This window comes from Oncorhynchus nerka, linkage group LG16, assembly GCF_034236695.1.
Source record: "Oncorhynchus nerka isolate Pitt River linkage group LG16, Oner_Uvic_2.0, whole genome shotgun sequence".
NCBI lineage: Eukaryota > Metazoa > Chordata > Actinopteri > Salmoniformes > Salmonidae > Oncorhynchus > Oncorhynchus nerka.
Window position 1 is genome coordinate 38,663,563 of NC_088411.1, and position 18,788 is coordinate 38,682,350.

General features: G+C 48.6%; 1 protein-coding gene across 3 annotated transcripts in view; it reads left to right on the plus strand.

Annotated features, from left to right (window-relative positions):
• The window catches only part of LOC115144455 (brain-specific angiogenesis inhibitor 1-associated protein 2-like), a 150,337-nt gene that overhangs the window by 117,017 nt on the left and 14,532 nt on the right, over positions 1-18,788 (plus strand). For all 3 annotated transcript variants that reach the window (XM_029685510.2, XM_029685509.2, XM_029685511.2), the window contains one exon: positions 649-835. In XM_029685510.2, the coding sequence (XP_029541370.1) occupies positions 649-835 (187 nt within the window). The remainder of the gene's footprint in view (positions 1-648; positions 836-18,788) is intronic.

The window sequence follows — 18,788 nt, forward strand, 5'->3', positions numbered from 1 at the left end:
AAAAACTCGAAGGGAAATGACAAGACTCTAGACACCGTGTGGAAGCTGTAGGTACTGCAACCTCAGTCAATTAATTGTGGTTCACCTTTATCAATGGGTTCAAGTAGCGCATGGATATATTTTCCTATTTTCAGTGATCAGTTTTTCCTGTGCTTTTCGATGTAAATGCCGTTCTGGTAAAGCCACAGCAGTGATTTAACCAGTTTTATAAACGTCTGAGTCTTTTCTATCCACACAGACTAAGCAAATGCATATACTATATTCCTGGCATGAGTAGCAGGGCGCTGAAATGTTGCGCGATTTTTAACAGAATGTTCAAAAAAGTAGAGGGTCGACTTAAGAGGTTAATGTGTGACTGGTTGACTATGGGCTAGATCCATATCGCGGAAGGTCCCAGTTATAGCGCATTTGAAATATAACGGTAGTTTCAGATTGAGCCGACGTTTGCAGTGCTTATTATGAATGCAGTCTGTAAATGTGGAAACATTGCCTTTTAAAATTCCAGTCGTGCTGCAGCACGGATCTTCCCGCGATACGTATTGAATCTAGGCCTACGTCTTGGCTCCAATTTACACCGTCTGACTATGCAACTAATCACAGTTTTCATTTCAGTCCCTGTGTAAACTAACTGACTGTGTCTGTCACCAGTCTCCACCATGGTAAGAGCAGCAGCACGGGGAACCTGTTGGAGAGAGAGGACATGGCAGGTGTCCCTCCCCCAGACTACGGCATGTCATCTCGCCTGCTGGCACAGAGCATGCAGAGCGCAGCCATGGCACACAGCAGCAGACGGCAACAACGGCCATATAGCGTGGCAGGGCCGGGCTTCTCACAGGTCAACAACAACAACAACTACTACACACACAAACAAACACGCGTAGATACCAGGATTGTGCTCAACTCAGAATTGTAGAATTGACTCCCATTCAACTCATGAATTGAAATTCAAATTGAATAGGTCACACTCCACAGGATGTAGAATTTGAATTAGAGTTTCAGTGACAGGAAGTAGAATTGAATTAAGTGGAATTCAAGTAAATTCCACTCAGTCATAGAACATGAGAGTTTCATTGAATCTGACAGGTCACCCTTCCAGATACCAAAGAATATATCATTTTTCTCTGGAAACATTGTTCATATAGTTACTTGTTTAACCTTAGTGCTTAGAATAGCTTATTATATTTCCACCAACCATTTCATTTCTTTGGTTTCTTTTTTAAAGGTCTCAGGGTCAACTTGAAGGATAAACTAATGCATTCTGGGAAATGTAGCATTTTCTCCATATTGAATAACATTTCAGATATTAAATAATAACTTTGAATATTTCCATACAGTTTTTTTGTTTTCCTTGATCATTCATTTAAAGAGTTTGTCCTGAAAATATTGAATGTACATAACGACATGTTTTATGTATATTTGACTTCACCTATTATAGAATGGAATGGGCAGTAGAATTTCAATACATTTCAATTCATTAAATTATATTTCCTTTCATTGAAATTTCAAATTGCAATTCTGTATCCTGTTTACTACTTCAATTCAAAAATTTAATTTTAATTTGAGGCATTCTCAATTCACACACACACACACATGTTCACACAGGAGGTTTATATGCACAAACCATGAAACTTTGAAAGCATTTAAAGTGTGAAGGCATTTTCTTTTCAATACTTTACTAACTGCACCTAAAAGGATCACATACACAGTGTATGTACACCAGTCGAGAGCATTTAGCTATGCCCTCATATACAGTGGGGCAAAAAAGTATTTAGTCAGCCACCAATTGTGCAAGTTCTCCCACTTAAAAAGATGAGAAGCCTGTAATTTTCATCATTGGTACACTATGACAGACAAAATGAGAAAAACAAATCCAGAAAATCCATTGTACGATTTTTAATTAATTTATTTGCAAATTATGGTGGAAAATAAGTATTTGGTCAATAACAAAAGTTTATCTCAATACTTTGTTATATACCCTTTGTTGGCAATGACAGAGGTCAAACGTTTTCTGTAAGTCTTCACAAGGTTTTCACACACTGTTGCTGGTATTTTGGCCCATTCCTCCATGCAGATCTCCTCTAGAGCAGTGATGTTTTGGGGCTGTTGCTGGGCAACGGACTTTCAACTCCCTCCAAAGATTTTCTATGGGGTTGAGATCTGGAGACTGGCTAGGCCACTCCAGGACCTTGAAATGCTTCTTATGAAGCCACTCCTTCGTTGCTAGGGCAGTGTGTTTGGGATCATTGTCATGCTGAAAGACCCAGCCATGTTTCATCTTCAATGCCCTTGCTGATGGAAGGAGGTTTTCACTCAAAATCTCACGATACATGGCCCCATTCATTCTTTCCTTTACACACGGATCAGTCGTCCTGGTCCCTTTGCAGAAAAACAGCCCCAAAGCATGATGTTTCCACCCCATGCTTCACAGTAGGTATGGTGTTCTTTGGCTGCAACTCAGCATTCTTTGTCCTCCAAACACGACGAGTTGAGTTTTTACCAAAAAGTTGTATTTTGGTTTCATCTGACCAAATGACATTCTCCCAATCTTCTTCTGGATCATCCAAATGCTCTCTAGCAAACTTCAGACGGGCCTGGACATGTACTGGCTTAAGCAGGGGGACACGTCTGGCACTGCAGGATTTGAGTCCCTGGCGGCGTAGTGTGTTACTGATGGTAGGCTTTGTTACTTTGGTCCCAGCTCTCTACAGGTCATTCACTAGGTCCCCCTGTGTGGTTCTGGGATTTTTGCTCACCGTTCTTGTGATCATTTTGACCCCACGGGGTGAGATCTTGCGTGGAGCCCCAGATCGAGAGAGATTATCAGTGGTCTTGTATGTCTTCCATTTCCTAATAATTGCTCCCACAGTTGATTTCTTCTAACCAAGCTGCCTATTGCAGATTCAGTCTTCCCAGCCTGGTGCAGGTCTACAATTTTGTTTCTGGTGTCCTTTCACAGCTCTTTGGTCTTGGCCATAGTGGAGTTTGGAGTGTGACTGTTTTGAGGTTGTGGACAGGTGTCTTTTATACTGATAACAAGTTCAAACAGGTGCCATTAATACAGGTAACGAGTGGAGGACAGAGGAGCCTCTTAAATAAGAAGTTACAGGTCTGTGAAAGCCAGAAATCTTGCTTGTTTGTAGGTGACCAAATACTTATTTTACACCATAATTTGCAAATAAATTCATTAAAAATCCTACAATGTGATTTTCTGGATATTTTTTTTCTCATTTTGTCTGTCATAGTGTACCTATGATGAAAATGACAGGCCTCGTCTTTTTAAGTGGGAAAACTTGCACAATTGGTGGCTGACTAAATACTTTCTTGCCCCACTGTATATAGGAGGAATCAATCAACACAAGTGACGTAGGTGCCTTGTGCAGTAAACCATCAGTGTGACAGGCTGTGTGTTTAGGTACCCGTTGGCACTCAACACAGCTTTCCCACAACGTTCTGGCCCATTAACTTACATAAACAGGGGATCAGTTCCCCTCTGCCTCACACACTATGTGTGTGTGTGTGTGTGTGTTTGTCTGAGTGTGTGTGTGTGTGGTGTTTTTCTGAGTGTGTCTGTGTTTTGTGACGGGCCACGCAGAGACGACAGAGCCCAGATTAGAGAAGGCTGCTTGCCGCTCTGCTGCTTCTAGTACTGAGGAAAGTGATTGTGACTGGAGACTGCTGATAACTGGACTAGCCCTGCTGACTGTAGACTGCTGATAACAGGAGTAGCCCAGCTGATAACGGGAGTAGCCCAGCTGATAACGGGAGTAGCCCAGCTGACAACGGGACTAGCCCAGCTGACAACGGGACTAGCCCAGCTGACAACGGGACTAGCCCAGCTGACAACGGGACTAGCCCAGCTGACAACGGGACTAGCCCAGCTGATAACGGGACTAGCCCAGCTGATAACGGGACTAGCCCAGCTGACTGGAGACTGCTGATAATGGGACTAGCCCAGCTGACTGGAGACCTGCACACACATACATACATTGTCGCTGAGGCGAGAGCGGGGGCTATGCTGCATTATGTAACACCAAAACCCTTTTAACACAGCCCTTTGGAGGGCTTGGGAAGGAGGAGGCGGGAGGTGGAGAGGTACTGTATGTGGGCATGATAATAGTCTCTAATTACTCAGATTGTCACACAACTTCTTGGTCTTGTTTTCCCCTTCAGATTATTCCAGGAATAGAAAAAAGTAGAGTTAGAACAGACCGTTTATGTTAGTTTTATACAGCTGTGTCACTCAATGGTTGTACTGCTGTGTTCAGCTGGCGCCCTCTACTGGCTCATATTGGTTTGGCAACTGTCAACACAATGACTGATCATATGATAATTATATAAGCAATTTAGCAGTGGTGTAAAGTACTTAAGTCAAAATACTTTAAAGTACTACTTAAGTGTTTTTTTGGCGGGGTATCTGTACATTACTATACTATTTATATTTTTGAGAACTTGTACTGCTTTTTAGTCCGTACATTTTCCCTGAAGTACTTGTTACATTGTGAATGCTTAACAGGACAGGAAAATAGCCAAATTCAAGCACTTATCAAGAGAACACGTGGTCGTCCCTTCTGCTTCTGACCTTGTGGACTCCCTAAACACCCATGCATCTTTTGTAAATAATGTGTGACTGTTGGAGTTTGACCCTGGCTATCAGTACATTTAAAAACAGGAACATGTTGTCGTCTGGTTTGCTTAATATAAGGAATTTTAAAGTTTAGTTTAGTTTATTTTTTATTTTTACAGGGACAGTGCACATTAATCAACGTTTCAGTAAAAGTGCCGGTTTTAGCCAGCCGGCTAATTTTCAACCGCAGTCCCTGGGCAGGCTATTAAAAACAATTACAATATAGACAATAGCAACATTAGAACAAGCAAGACATAGCAACATAGGACAAGCAAGACATAGCATACAGACAGAGCAACATAGGACAAGCAAGACGTAGCATACAGACAGAGCAACATAGAACAAAAAGCAGCAAGACAAAATTCATAAAAGCAACAAAGTGTTTCCACACCTCACAAGCTACAGACAACATGGAAAGCGGCAACACACAGCTAGGGACCATGTTCACAAATCTGATTGACCTTTAGCCATGTCTTCAAGCATTTTGTGAAAGTGTGATATGTGGTGCAGTTATGTGTGTCTGATGGCAGTGTATTCCAGACATGGGAAGCTCTCACAGAGAATGCAGATTTACTAAAGGTGCTTTTCCTTAGGGGAACTATACAGTCACCTCTCATGGCAGACCTTGTGGATCTGCTGCCATATGTCTGGGTTTTCTGTTTTAACAAAAATATTGAGTGGAGGGGGAGCCAGGCCATTAAGGATCTTGAATACAAGACATGCGTCGGTGTATTGCACAAGATTTTTCCCAACTCAAGAGCTCATGCTTTCTAAGGATGTGACAATGATGATGGCTATTGGGCTTCCTATCAAGCACTTTGAGAGCCTGTTTGTAGACAGACTGAATAGGTTTTAATGTTGTACAGCAAGCTTGGGCCCAACTAGTCAAGCAGTATGTTAACGTGGGGGAGTATCATAGATTTGAAGTACAGTTTTGCTACCTCTGTAGTCAAACAATTTCGTATAAATCGAAAATTAGCTAGGTTGAATTTGGTTATTTGAATTACCTTTTTCACATGCTTTTTAAAAGAGAGGTTGGAATCAAGTATGATGCCAAAATTGGATACCACCTGGAGCTTCTCCCCTGACACATAGACATCTGGCTCAGTAGCATCTGTTGCCCTCTTTGTGAAGAACATGCAAACAGTTTTTTTCACATTGAGATGCAAACACGAGTCACTGAGCCACTTTGTAACCTGGACCATTACAGTACTGAGTTCTTGTGCAGCTTGTTGTTTGCTCTTTGCATGCACATATATCATTGTATCATCTGCATACATTTGAACTACAGTACAGACAAAAGGCAGATCATTAATGTACAGGCTGAACAGGAGGGGCCCCAGTATTGACCCTTGGGGCACGCCCACATCATAGCTACGAGTGGGCGACAGCTCATTGCTCACTCTGACACACTGAGTTCTGCCTTCAAGGTATGATTTCATCCATCTCAAGGCATCAGGGGAAAAGTTGAACTTGGACAATTTTGTGATGAGAATCTCATGGTTAACAGTATCAAAAGCCTTCCTTAGGTCCAGAAACACAGCCCCAACAGCACCCCCTTTGTCCATCTTGGACTTCACATTTTCCAGAAGAAAGCAGTTGGCCGTTTCTGTGGAGTGTTTCGCTCTGAAGCCAAACTGCATGGAGTGTAATGTGAAGGGGCTGTTGTTGAGGTGGGCAATCAGTTGTTCTGCTACACACTTTTCAACAACCTTTGACACCACAGGTAGTATACTAATGGGCCTGTAGTTACTCACGTCAGCAGGGTCGCCTGATTTAAAGATGGCCGTTATTATGGCCGACTTCCATACCCTTGGAAACACACCGATGATTTATACATTTACTTTTGATACTTAAGTATATTTAAAACCAAATACCTTTATACTTTTACTCAAGTAGTATTTTACTGGGTGACTTTTACTTCAGTAACTTTCTATTAAGGTATAAATAAAACTGCAATTTAGCAGACACTTTTATCCAAAGCTACTTATTGTCATGTGTGCATACATTTTTCTGAAGTGGCCCCAGCAGGAATCTAACCCATGACTCTTGGCATAAAACTGCATTGTTGGTTAAGGGCTTGTAAGTAAGCATTTCACTGTAAGGTTGTATTCGGCGCATGTGACAAAAAAAAAGATGATTTGATTGAATTTTTGACTCTTGGCATTGTAAGTGCCAAGCAGTCAGACTAAATAGTCATTTAGTCTGATCGCTGCCCCCCCTATGGTCATTTAGTCTGATCGCTGCTCCCCCTATGGTCATTTAGTCTGACTGCTACTCCCCCTACGGTCATTTAGTCTGACTGCTGCTCCCCCTATGGTCATTTAGTCTGATCGCTGCCCCCCCTATGGTCATTTAGTCTGACTGCTGCTCCCCCTATGGTCATTTAGTCTGATCGCTGCTCCCCCTACGGTCATTTAGTCTGACTGCTGCTCCCCCTATGGACCTTTAGTCTGACTGCTGCTCCCCCTATGGTCATTTAGTCTGACTGCTGCTCCCCCTACGGTCATTTAGTCTGATCGCTGCCCCCCTTACGGTCATTTAGTCTGACTGCTGCTCCCCCTACGGTCATTTAGTCTGATCGCTGCTCCCCCTATGGTCATTTAGTCTGACTGCTACTCCCCCTACGGTCATTTAGTCTGACTGCTGCTCCCCCTACGGTCATTTAGTCTGAACGCTGCTCCCCCTACGGTCATTTAGTCTGACTGCTGCTCCCCCTATGGTCATTTAGTCTGATCGCTGCTCCCCCTACGGTCATTTAGTCTGACTGCTGCTCCCCCTACGGTCATTTAGTCTGAACGCTGCTCCCCCTACGGTCATTTAGTCTGACTGCTGCTCCCCCTACGGTCATTTAGTCTGAACGCTGCTCCCCCTACGGTCATTTAGTCTGATCGCTGCTCCCCCTATGGTCATTTAGTCTGAACGCTGCTCCCCCTACGGTCATTTAGTCTGATCGCTGCTCCCCCTATGGTCATTTAGTCTGACTGCTGCTCCCCCTACGGTCATTTAGTCTGATCGCTGCCCCCCTATGGTCATTTAGTCTGACTGCTGCTCCCCCTATGGTCATTTAGTCTGATCGCTGCCCCCTATGGTCATTTAGTCTGACTGCTGCTCCCCTACGGTCATTTAGTCTGATCGCTGCCCCCCCTATGGTCATTTAGTCTGACTGCTGCTCCCCCTATGGTCATTTAGTCTGATCGCTGCCCCCCCTACGGTCATTTAGTCTGACTGCTGCTCCCCCTACGGTCATTTAGTCTGATCGCTGCTCCCCCTATGGTCATTTAGTCTGACTGCTACTCCCCTACGGTCATTTAGTCTGACTGCTGCTCCCCTACGGTCATTTAGTCTGAACGCTGCTCCCCTACGGTCATTTAGTCTGACTGCTGCTCCCCTATGGTCATTTAGTCTGAACGCTGCTCCCCTATGGTCATTTAGTCTGATCGCTGCCCCCTATGGTCATTTAGTCTGACTGCTGCTCCCCTACGGTCATTTAGTCTGATCGCTGCCCCCTATGGTCATTTAGTCTGACTGCTGCTCCCCTATGGTCATTTAGTCTGATCGCTGCCCCCTACGGTCATTTAGTCTGACTGCTGCTCCCCTACGGTCATTTAGTCTGATCGCTGCTCCCCTACGGTCATTTAGTCAGATCGCTGCTCCCCTACGGTCATTTAGTCTGATCGCTGCTCCCCTACGGTCATTTAGTCTGATCGCTGCCCCACCTATGGTCATTTAGTCTGACTGCTGCTCCCCTATGGTCATTTAGTCTGACTGCTGCTCCCCTACGGTCATTTAGTCTGACTGCTGCTCCCCTATGGTCATTTAGTCTGATCGCTGCTCCCCTATGGTCATTTAGTCTGACTGCTGCTCCCCTACGGTCATTTAGTCTGATCGCTGCCCCCTATGGTCATTTAGTCTGACTGCTGCTCCCCTACGGTCATTTAGTCTGATCGCTGCCCCCCTATGGTCATTTAGTCTGACTTCTGCTCCCCTATGGTCATTTAGTCTGATCGCTGCCCCCTACGGTCATTTAGTCTGACTGCTGCTCCCCTACGGTCATTTAGTCTGATCGCTGCTCCCCTATGGTCATTTAGTCTGACTGCTGCTCCCTACGGTCATTTAGTCTGAACGCTGCTCCCCCTACGGTCATTTAGTCTGACTGCTGCTTCCCCTACGGTCATTTAGTCTGAACGCTGCTCCCCCTACAGTCATTTAGTCTGATCGCTGCCCCCTATGGTCATTTAGTCTGACTGCTGCTCCCCTACGGTCATTTAGTCTGATCGCTGCCCCCTATGGTCATTTAGTCTGACTGCTGCTCCCCCTACGGTCATTTAGTCTAATCGCTGCTCCCCCTATGGTCATTTAGTCTGACTGCTGCTCCCCCTACGGTCATTTAGTCTGATCGCTGCCTCCCCCTATGGTCATTTAGTCTGACTGCTGCTCCCCTATGGTCATTTAGTCTGATCGCTGCCCCCTACGGTCATTTAGTCTGACTGCTGCTCCCCTACGGTCATTTAGTCTGATCGCTGCTCCCCCTACGGTCATTTAGTCTGATCGCTGCTCCCCCTACGGTCATTTAGTCTGATCGCTGCCCCACCTATGGTCATTTAGTCTGACTGCTGCTCCCCCTATGGTCATTTAGTCTGACTGCTGCTCCCCCTACGGTCATTTAGTCTGACTGCTGCTCCCCCTATGGTCATTTAGTCTGACTGCTGCTCCCCTATGGTCATTTAGTCTGACTGCTGCTCCCCTATGGTCATTTAGTCAGACTGCTGCTCCCCTACGGTCATTTAGTCTGATCGCTGCCCCCTATGGTCATTTAGTCTGACTACTGCTCCCCTATGGTCATTTAGTCTGACTGCTGCTCCCCTATGGTCATTTAGTCTGACTGCTGCTCCCCCTATGGTCATTTAGTCTGACTGCTGCTCCCCTATGGTCATTTAGTCAGACTGCTGCTCCCCTATGGTCATTTAGTCTGACTGCTGCTCCCCCTATGGTCATTTAGTCAGACTGCTGCTCCCCCTACGGTCATTTAGTCTGATCGCTGCCCCCCCTATGGTCATTTAGTCTGACTACTGCTCCCCCTATGGTCATTTAGTCTGACTGCTGCTCCCCTACGGTCATTTAGTCTGAACGCTGCTCCCCCTACGGTCATTTAGTCTGACTGCTGCTCCCCTATGGTCATTTAGTCTGAACGCTGCTCCCCTATGGTCATTTAGTCTGATCGCTGCCCCCTATGGTCATTTAGTCTGACTGCTGCTCCCCTACGGTCATTTAGTCTGATCGCTGCCCCCTATGGTCATTTAGTCTGACTGCTGCTCCCCTATGGTCATTTAGTCTGATCGCTGCCCCCTACGGTCATTTAGTCTGACTGCTGCTCCCCTACGGTCATTTAGTCTGATCGCTGCTCCCCTACGGTCATTTAGTCGGATCGCTGCTCCCCTACGGTCATTTAGTCTGATCGCTGCTCCCCTACGGTCATTTAGTCTGATCGCTGCCCCACCTATGGTCATTTAGTCTGACTGCTGCTCCCCTATGGTCATTTAGTCTGACTGCTGCTCCCCTACGGTCATTTAGTCTGACTGCTGCTCCCCTATGGTCATTTAGTCTGATCGCTGCTCCCCTATGGTCATTTAGTCTGACTGCTGCTCCCCTACGGTCATTTAGTCTGATCGCTGCCTCCCCCTATGGTCATTTAGTCTGACTGCTGCTCCCCTATGGTCATTTAGTCTGATCGCTGCCCCCTACGGTCATTTAGTCTGACTGCTGCTCCCCTACGGTCATTTAGTCTGATCGCTGCTCCCCTACGGTCATTTAGTCTGATCGCTGCTCCCCCTACGGTCATTTAGTCTGATCGCTGCCCCACCTATGGTCATTTAGTCTGACTGCTGCTCCCCTATGGTCATTTAGTCTGACTGCTGCTCCCCCTACGGTCATTTAGTCTGACTGCTGCTCCCCCTATGGTCATTTAGTCAGACTGCTGCTCCCCTATGGTCATTTAGTCTGACTGCTGCTCCCCTATGGTCATTTAGTCAGACTGCTGCTCCCCTACGGTAATTTAGTCTGATCGCTGCCCCCTATGGTCATTTAGTCTGACTACTGCTCCCCTATGGTCATTTAGTCTGACTGCTGCTCCCCCTATGGTCATTTAGTCTGACTGCTGCTCCCCTATGGTCATTTAGTCTGACTGCTGCTCCCCCTACGGTCATTTAGTCTGACTGCTGCTCCCCTATGGTCATTTAGTCAGACTGCTGCTCCCCTATGGTCATTTAGTCTGACTGCTGCCCCTGGTCATTTAGCTCCCCCTATGGTCATTTAGTCTATGGTCATTTAGTCTGACTCATTTAGTCCCCCTATGGTCATTTAGTCTGACTGCTGCTCCCCCCTGACGGTCATTTAGTCTGAACGCTGCTCCCCTACGGTCATTTAGTCTGACTGCTGCTCCCCTATGGTCATTTAGTCTGAACGCTGCTCCCCTATGGTCATTTAGTCTGATCGCTGCCCCCTATGGTCATTTAGTCTGACTGCTGCTCCCCTACGGTCATTTAGTCTGATCGCTGCCCCCTATGGTCATTTAGTCTGACTGCTGCTCCCCCTATGGTCATTTAGTCTGATCGCTGCCCCCTACGGTCATTTAGTCTGACTGCTGCTCCCCCTACGGTCATTTAGTCTGATCGCTGCTCCCCTACGGTCATTTAGTCGGATCGCTGCTCCCCTACGGTCATTTAGTCTGATCGCTGCTCCCCTACGGTCATTTAGTCTGATCGCTGCCCACCTATGGTCATTTAGTCTGACTGCTGCTCCCCTATGGTCATTTAGTCTGACTGACTGCTGCCCCCTACGGTCATTTAGTCTGACTGCTGCTCTGACTGCTGCTCCCCCTACGGTCATTTAGTCTGATCGCTGCCCCTATGGTCATTTAGTCTGACTGCTGCCCCCTACGGTCATTTAGTCTGATCGCTGCCCCCTATGGTCATTTAGTCTGACTTCTGCTCCCCTATGGTCATTTAGTCTGATCGTTGCCCCCCTACGGTCATTTAGTCTGACTGCTGCTCCCCTACGGTCATTTAGTCTGATCGCTGCTCCCCTATGGTCATTTAGTCTGACTGCTGCTCCCCTACGGTCATTTAGTCTGATCGCTGCCCCCCTATGGTCATTTAGTCTGACTGCTGCTCCCCTACGGTCATTTAGTCTAATCGCTGCTCCCCTATGGTCATTTAGTCTGACTGCTGCTCCCCTACGGTCATTTAGTCTGATCGCTGCCTCCCCCTATGGTCATTTAGTCTGACTGCTGCTCCCCTATGGTCATTTAGTCTGATCGCTGCCCCCCTACGGTCATTTAGTCTGACTGCTGCTCCCTAGTCTGATCGCTGCTCCCCTACGGTCATTTAGTCTGATCGCTGCTCCCCCTACGGTCATTTAGTCAGACTGCTGCTCCCCCTACGGTCATTTAGTCTGATCGCTGCCCCCTATGGTCATTTAGTCTGACTACTGCTCCCCTATGGTCATTTAGTCTGACTGCTGCTCCCCCTATGGTCATTTAGTCTGACTGCTGCTCCCCTATGGTCATTTAGTCTGACTGCTGCTCCTCTATGGTCATTTAGTCAGACTGCTGCTCCCCTATGGTCATTTAGTCTGACTGCTGCTCCCCTATGGTCATTTAGTCAGACTGCTGCTCCCCTACGGTCATTTAGTCTGATCGCTGCCCCCCTATGGTCATTTAGTCTGACTACTGCTCCCCTATGGTCATTTAGTCTGACTGCTGCTCCCCTACGGTCATTTAGTCTGAACGCTGCTCCCCTACGGTCATTTAGTCTGACTGCTGCTCCCCCTATGGTCATTTAGTCTGAACGCTGCTCCCCCTATGGTCATTTAGTCTGATCGCTGCCCCCTATGGTCATTTAGTCTGACTGCTGCCCCCTACGGTCATTTAGTCTGATCGCTGCCCCCCCCTATGGTCATTTAGTCTGACTGCTGCTCCCCTATGGTCATTTAGTCTGATCGCTGCCCCCCTACGGTCATTTAGTCTGACTGCTGCTCCCCTACGGTCATTTAGTCTGATCGCTGCTCCCCCTACGGTCATTTAGTCGGATCGCTGCTCCCCCTACGGTCATTTAGTCTGATCGCTGCTCCCCCTACGGTCATTTAGTCTGATCGCTGCCCCACCTATGGTCATTTAGTCTGACTACTGCTCCCCTATGGTCATTTAGTCTGACTGCTGCTCCCCTATGGTCATTTAGTCTGACTGCTGCTCCCCCTATGGTCATTTAGTCTGACTGCTGCTCCCCTACGGTCATTTAGTCTGACTGCTGCTCCCCTATGGTCATTTAGTCAGACTGCTGCTCCCCCTATGGTCATTTAGTCTGACTGCTGCTCCCCTATGGTCATTTAGTCAGACTGCTGCTCCCCCTACGGTCATTTAGTCTGATCGCTGCCCCCTATGGTCATTTAGTCTGACTACTGCTCCCCCTATGGTCATTTAGTCTGACTGCTGCTCCCCCTGCGGTCATTTAGTCCCCTACGGTCATTTAGTCTGACTGCTGCTCCCCTATGGTCATTTAGTCTGAACGCTGCTCCCCTATGTCATTTTTAGTCTGATCGCTGCCCCCTATGGTCATTTTTAGTCTGGAGTCTGACTGCTGCTCCCCCTACGGTCATTTAGTCTGATCGCTGCCCCCTATGGTCATTTAGTCTGACTGCTGCTCCCCTATGGTCATTTAGTCTGATCGCTGCCCCCTACGGTCATTTAGTCTGACTGCTGCTCCCCTACGGTCATTTAGTCTGATCGCTGCTCCCCTACGGTCATTTAGTCGGATCGCTGCTCCCCCTACGGTCATTTAGTCTGATCGCTGCTCCCCCTACGGTCATTTAGTCTGATCGCTGCCCCACCTATGGTCATTTAGTCTGACTGCTGCTCCCCCTATGGTCATTTAGTCTGACTGCTGCTCCCCTACGGTCATTTAGTCTGACTGCTGCTCTGACTGCTGCTCCCCCTCGGTCATTTAGTCTGATCGCTGCCCCCCTATGGTCATTTAGTCTGACTGCTGCTCCCCCTACGGTCATTTAGTCTGATCGCTGCCCCCCCTATGGTCATTTAGTCTGACTTCTGCTCCCCCTATGGTCATTTAGTCTGATCGCTGCCCCCCCTACGGTCATTTAGTCTGACTGCTGCTCCCCCTACGGTCATTTAGTCTGATCGCTGCTCCCCTATGGTCATTTAGTCTGACTGCTGCTCCCCCTACGGTCATTTAGTCTGATCGCTGCCCCCCTATGGTCATTTAGTCTGACTGCTGCTCCCCTACGGTCATTTAGTCTAATCGCTGCTCCCCTATGGTCATTTAGTCTGACTGCTGCTCCCCTACGGTCATTTAGTCTGATCGCTGCCTCCCCTATGGTCATTTAGTCTGACTGCTGCTCCCCTATGGTCATTTAGTCTGATCGCTGCCCCCTACGGTCATTTAGTCTGACTGCTGCTCCCCTACGGTCATTTAGTCTGATCGCTGCTTTACGGTCATTTAGTCTGATCGCTGCTCCCCTACGGTCATTTAGTCTGATCGCTGCCCCACCTATGGTCATTTAGTCTGACTGCTGCTCCCCCTACGGTCATTTAGTCTGACTGCTGCTCCCCCTATGGTCATTTAGTCAGACTGCTGCTCCCCCTATGGTCATTTAGTCAGACTGCTGCTCCCCTACGGTCATTTAGTCTGATCGCTGCCCCCTATGGTCATTTAGTCTGACTACTGCTCCCCCTATGGTCATTTAGTCTGACTGCTGCTCCCCCTACGGTCATTTAGTCTGAACGCTGCTCCCCCTACGGTCATTTAGTCTGACTGCTGCTCCCCCTATGGTCATTTAGTCTGAACGCTGCTCCCCCTATGGTCATTTAGTCTGATCGCTGCCCCCCCTATGGTCATTTAGTCTGACTGCTGCTCCCCCCTACGGTCATTTAGTCTGATCGCTGCCCCCCTATGGTCATTTAGTCTGACTGCTGCTCCCCTATGGTCATTTAGTCTGATCGCTGCCCCCTACGGTCATTTAGTCTGACTGCTGCTCCCCTACGGTCATTTAGTCTGATCGCTGCTCCCCTACGGTCATTTAGTCGGATCGCTGCTCCCCTACGGTCATTTAGTCTGATCGCTGCTCCCCTACGGTCATTTAGTCGGATCGCTGCTCCCCTACGGTCATTTAGTCTGATCGCTGCTCCCCTACGGTCATTTAGTCTGATCGCTGCCCCACCTATGGTCATTTAGTCTGACTGCTGCTCCCCCTATGGTCATTTAGTCTGACTGCTGCTCCCCCTACGGTCATTTAGTCTGACTGCTGCTCTGACTGCTGCTCCCCCTACGGTCATTTAGTCTGATCGCTGCCCCCCCTATGGTCATTTAGTCTGACTGCTGCTCCCCCTACGGTCATTTAGTCTGATCGCTGCCCCCCTATGGTCATTTAGTCTGACTTCTGCTCCCCTATGGTCATTTAGTCTGATCGCTGCCCCCTACGGTCATTTAGTCTGACTGCTGCTCCCCTACGGTCATTTAGTCTGATCGCTGCTCCCCTATGGTCATTTAGTCTGACTGCTGCTCCCCTACGGTCATTTAGTCTGAACGCTGCTCCCCTACGGTCATTTAGTCTGACTGCTGCTTCCCCTACGGTCATTTAGTCTGAACGCTGCTCCCCTACGGTCATTTAGTCTGATCGCTGCCCCCTATGGTCATTTAGTCTGACTGCTGCTCCCCCTATGGTCATTTAGTCTGATCGCTGCCCCCTATGGTCATTTAGTCTGACTGCTGCTCCCCTACGGTCATTTAGTCTGATCGCTGCTCCCCTATGGTCATTTAGTCTGATCGCTGCCCCCTCCCACGGTCATTTAGTCTGACTGCTGCTCCCCTACGGTCATTTAGTCTGACTGCTGCTCCCCTACGGTCATTTAGTCTGACTGCTGCTCCCCTGCATTTGTCTGCTGCCCCCCTATGGTCATTTAGTCAGACTGCTGCTCCCCTATGGTCATTTAGTCTGACTGCTGCTCCCCCTATGGTCATTTAGTCAGACTGCTGCTCCCCTATGGTCATTTAGTCTGACTGCTGCTCCCCCTATGGTCATTTAGTCAGACTGCTGCTCCCCTACGGTCATTTAGTCTGATCGCTGCCCCCCTATGGTCATTTAGTCAGACTGCTGCTCCCCTATGGTCATTTAGTCTGACTGCTGCTCCCCCTATGGTCCTGACTGGTCATTTAGTCTGACTGCTGCTCCCCCTATGGTCATTTAGTCAGACTGATGGTCATTTGCTGACTGCTGCCCCTATGGTCATTTAGTCAGACTGCTGCTCCCCTATGGTCATTTAGTCTGACTGCTGCTCCCCCTATGGTCATTTAGTCAGACTGCTGCTCCCCTATGGTCATTTAGTCTGATCGCTGCCCCCCTACGGTCATTTAGTCTGACTGCTGCTCCCCTACGGTCATTTAGTCTGATCGCTGCTCCCCTACGGTCATTTAGTCTGATCGCTGCTCCCCCCTACGGTCATTTAGTCTGATCGCTGCCCCACCTATGGTCATTTAGTCTGACTGCTGCTCCCCCTATGGTCATTTAGTCTGACTGCTGCTCCCCCTACGGTCATTTAGTCTGACTGCTGCTCCCCCTATGGTCATTTAGTCAGACTGCTGCTCCCCCTATGGTCATTTAGTCTGACTGCTGCTCCCCCTATGGTCATTTAGTCAGACTGCTGCTCCCCCTACGGTCATTTAGTCTGATCGCTGCCCCCCCTATGGTCATTTAGTCTGACTACTGCTCCCCCTATGGTCATTTAGTCTGACTGCTGCTCCCCCTATGGTCATTTAGTCTGACTGCTGCTCCCCCTATGGTCATTTAGTCTGACTGCTGCTCCCCCTACGGTCATTTAGTCTGACTGCTGCTCCCCCTATGGTCATTTAGTCAGACTGCTGCTCCCCCTACGGTCATTTAGTCTGATCGCTGCCCCCCCTATGGTCATTTAGTCTGACTACTGCTCCCCTATGGTCATTTAGTCTGACTGCTGCTCCCCTACGGTCATTTAGTCTGAACGCTGCTCCCCTACGGTCATTTAGTCTGACTGCTGCTCCCCTATGGTCATTTAGTCTGAACGCTGCTCCCCTATGGTCATTTAGTCTGATCGCTGCCCCCTATGGTCATTTAGTCTGACTGCTGCTCCCCTACGGTCATTTAGTCTGATCGCTGCCCCCTATGGTCATTTAGTCTGACTGCTGCTCCCCTATGGTCATTTAGTCTGATCGCTGCCCCCTACGGTCATTTAGTCTGACTGCTGCTCCCCTACGGTCATTTAGTCTGACTGCTGCTCCCCCTATGGTCATTTAGTCTGATCGCTGCTCCCCCTATGGTCATTTAGTCTGACTGCTGCTCCCCCTACGGTCATTTAGTCTGATCGCTGCTCCCCCTACGGTCATTTAGTCTGATCGCTGCTCCCCCTACGGTCATTTAGTCTGATCGCTGCCCCACCTACGGTCATTTACTCTGACTGCTATTCCCCTATGGTCATTTAGTCTGACTGCTGCTCCCCCTACGGTCATTTAGTCTGACTGCTGCTCCCCCTACGGTCATTTAGTCAGACTGCTGCTCCCCCTACGGTCATTTAGTCTGACTGCTGCTCCCCCTACGGTCATTTAGTCTGATCGCTGCTCCCCCTATGGTCATTTAGTCTGACTGCTGCTCCCCCTACGGTCATTTAGTCTGAACGCTGCTCCCCCTACGGTCATTTAGTCTGACTGCTGCTTCCCCTACGGTCATTTAGTCTGAACGCTGCTCCCCCTACGGTCATTTAGTCTGATCGCTGCCCCCCCTATGGTCATTTAGTCTGACTGCTGCTCCCCCTATGGTCATTTAGTCTGATCGCTGCCCCCCCTACGGTCATTTAGTCTGACTGCTGCTCCCCCTACGGTCATTTAGTCTGATCGCTGCTCCCCCTACGGTCATTTAGTCTGATCGCTGCTCCCCCTACGGTCATTTAGTCTGATCGCTGCCCCACCTATGGTCATTTAGTCTGACTGCTGCTCCCCCTATGGTCATTTAGTCTGACTGCTGCTCCCCCTACGGTCATTTAGTCTGACTGCTGCTCCCCCTATGGTCATTTAGTCAGACTGCTGCTCCCCCTATGGTCATTTAGTCTGACTGCTGCTCCCCCTATGGTCATTTAGTCAGACTGCTGCTCCCCCTACGGTCATTTAGTCTGATCGCTGCCCCCCCTATGGTCATTTAGTCAGACTGCTGCTCCCCTATGGTCATTTAGTCTGACTGCTGCTCCCCCTATGGTCATTTAGTCTGACTGCTGCTCCCCCTACGGTCATTTAGTCTGACTGCTGCTCCCCCTATGGTCATTTAGTCAGACTGCTGCTCCCCCTATGGTCATTTAGTCTGACTGCTGCTCCCCTATGGTCATTTAGTCAGACTGCTGCTCCCCCTATGGTCATTTAGTCTGACTGCTGCTCCCCTATGGTCATTTAGTCAGACTGCTGCTCCCCTATGGTCATTTAGTCTGATCGCTGCCCCCCTACGGTCATTTAGTCTGACTGCTGCTCCCCTACGGTCATTTAGTCTGATCGCTGCTCCCCTACGGTCATTTAGTCTGATCGCTGCTCCCCTACGGTCATTTAGTCTGATCGCTGCCCCACCTATGGTCATTTAGTCTGACTGCTGCTCCCCTATGGTCATTTAGTCTGACTGCTGCTCCCCCTACGGTCATTTAGTCTGACTGCTGCTCCCCCTATGGTCATTTAGTCAGACTGCTGCTCCCCTATGGTCATTTAGTCTGACTGCTGCTCCCCTATGGTCATTTAGTCAGACTGCTGCTCCCCTACGGTCATTTAGTCTGATCGCTGCCCCCTATGGTCATTTAGTCTGACTACTGCTCCCCTATGGTCATTTAGTCTGACTGCTGCTCCCCTATGGTCATTTAGTCTGACTGCTGCTCCCCTATGGTCATTTAGTCTGACTGCTGCTCCCCTACGGTCATTTAGTCTGACTGCTGCTCCCCTATGGTCATTTAGTCAGACTGCTGCTCCCCCACGGTCATTTAGTCTGATCGCTGCCCCCTATGGTCATTTAGTCTGACTACTGCTCCCCCTATGGTCATTTAGTCTGACTGCTGCTCCCCTACGGTCATTTAGTCTGAACGCTGCTCCCC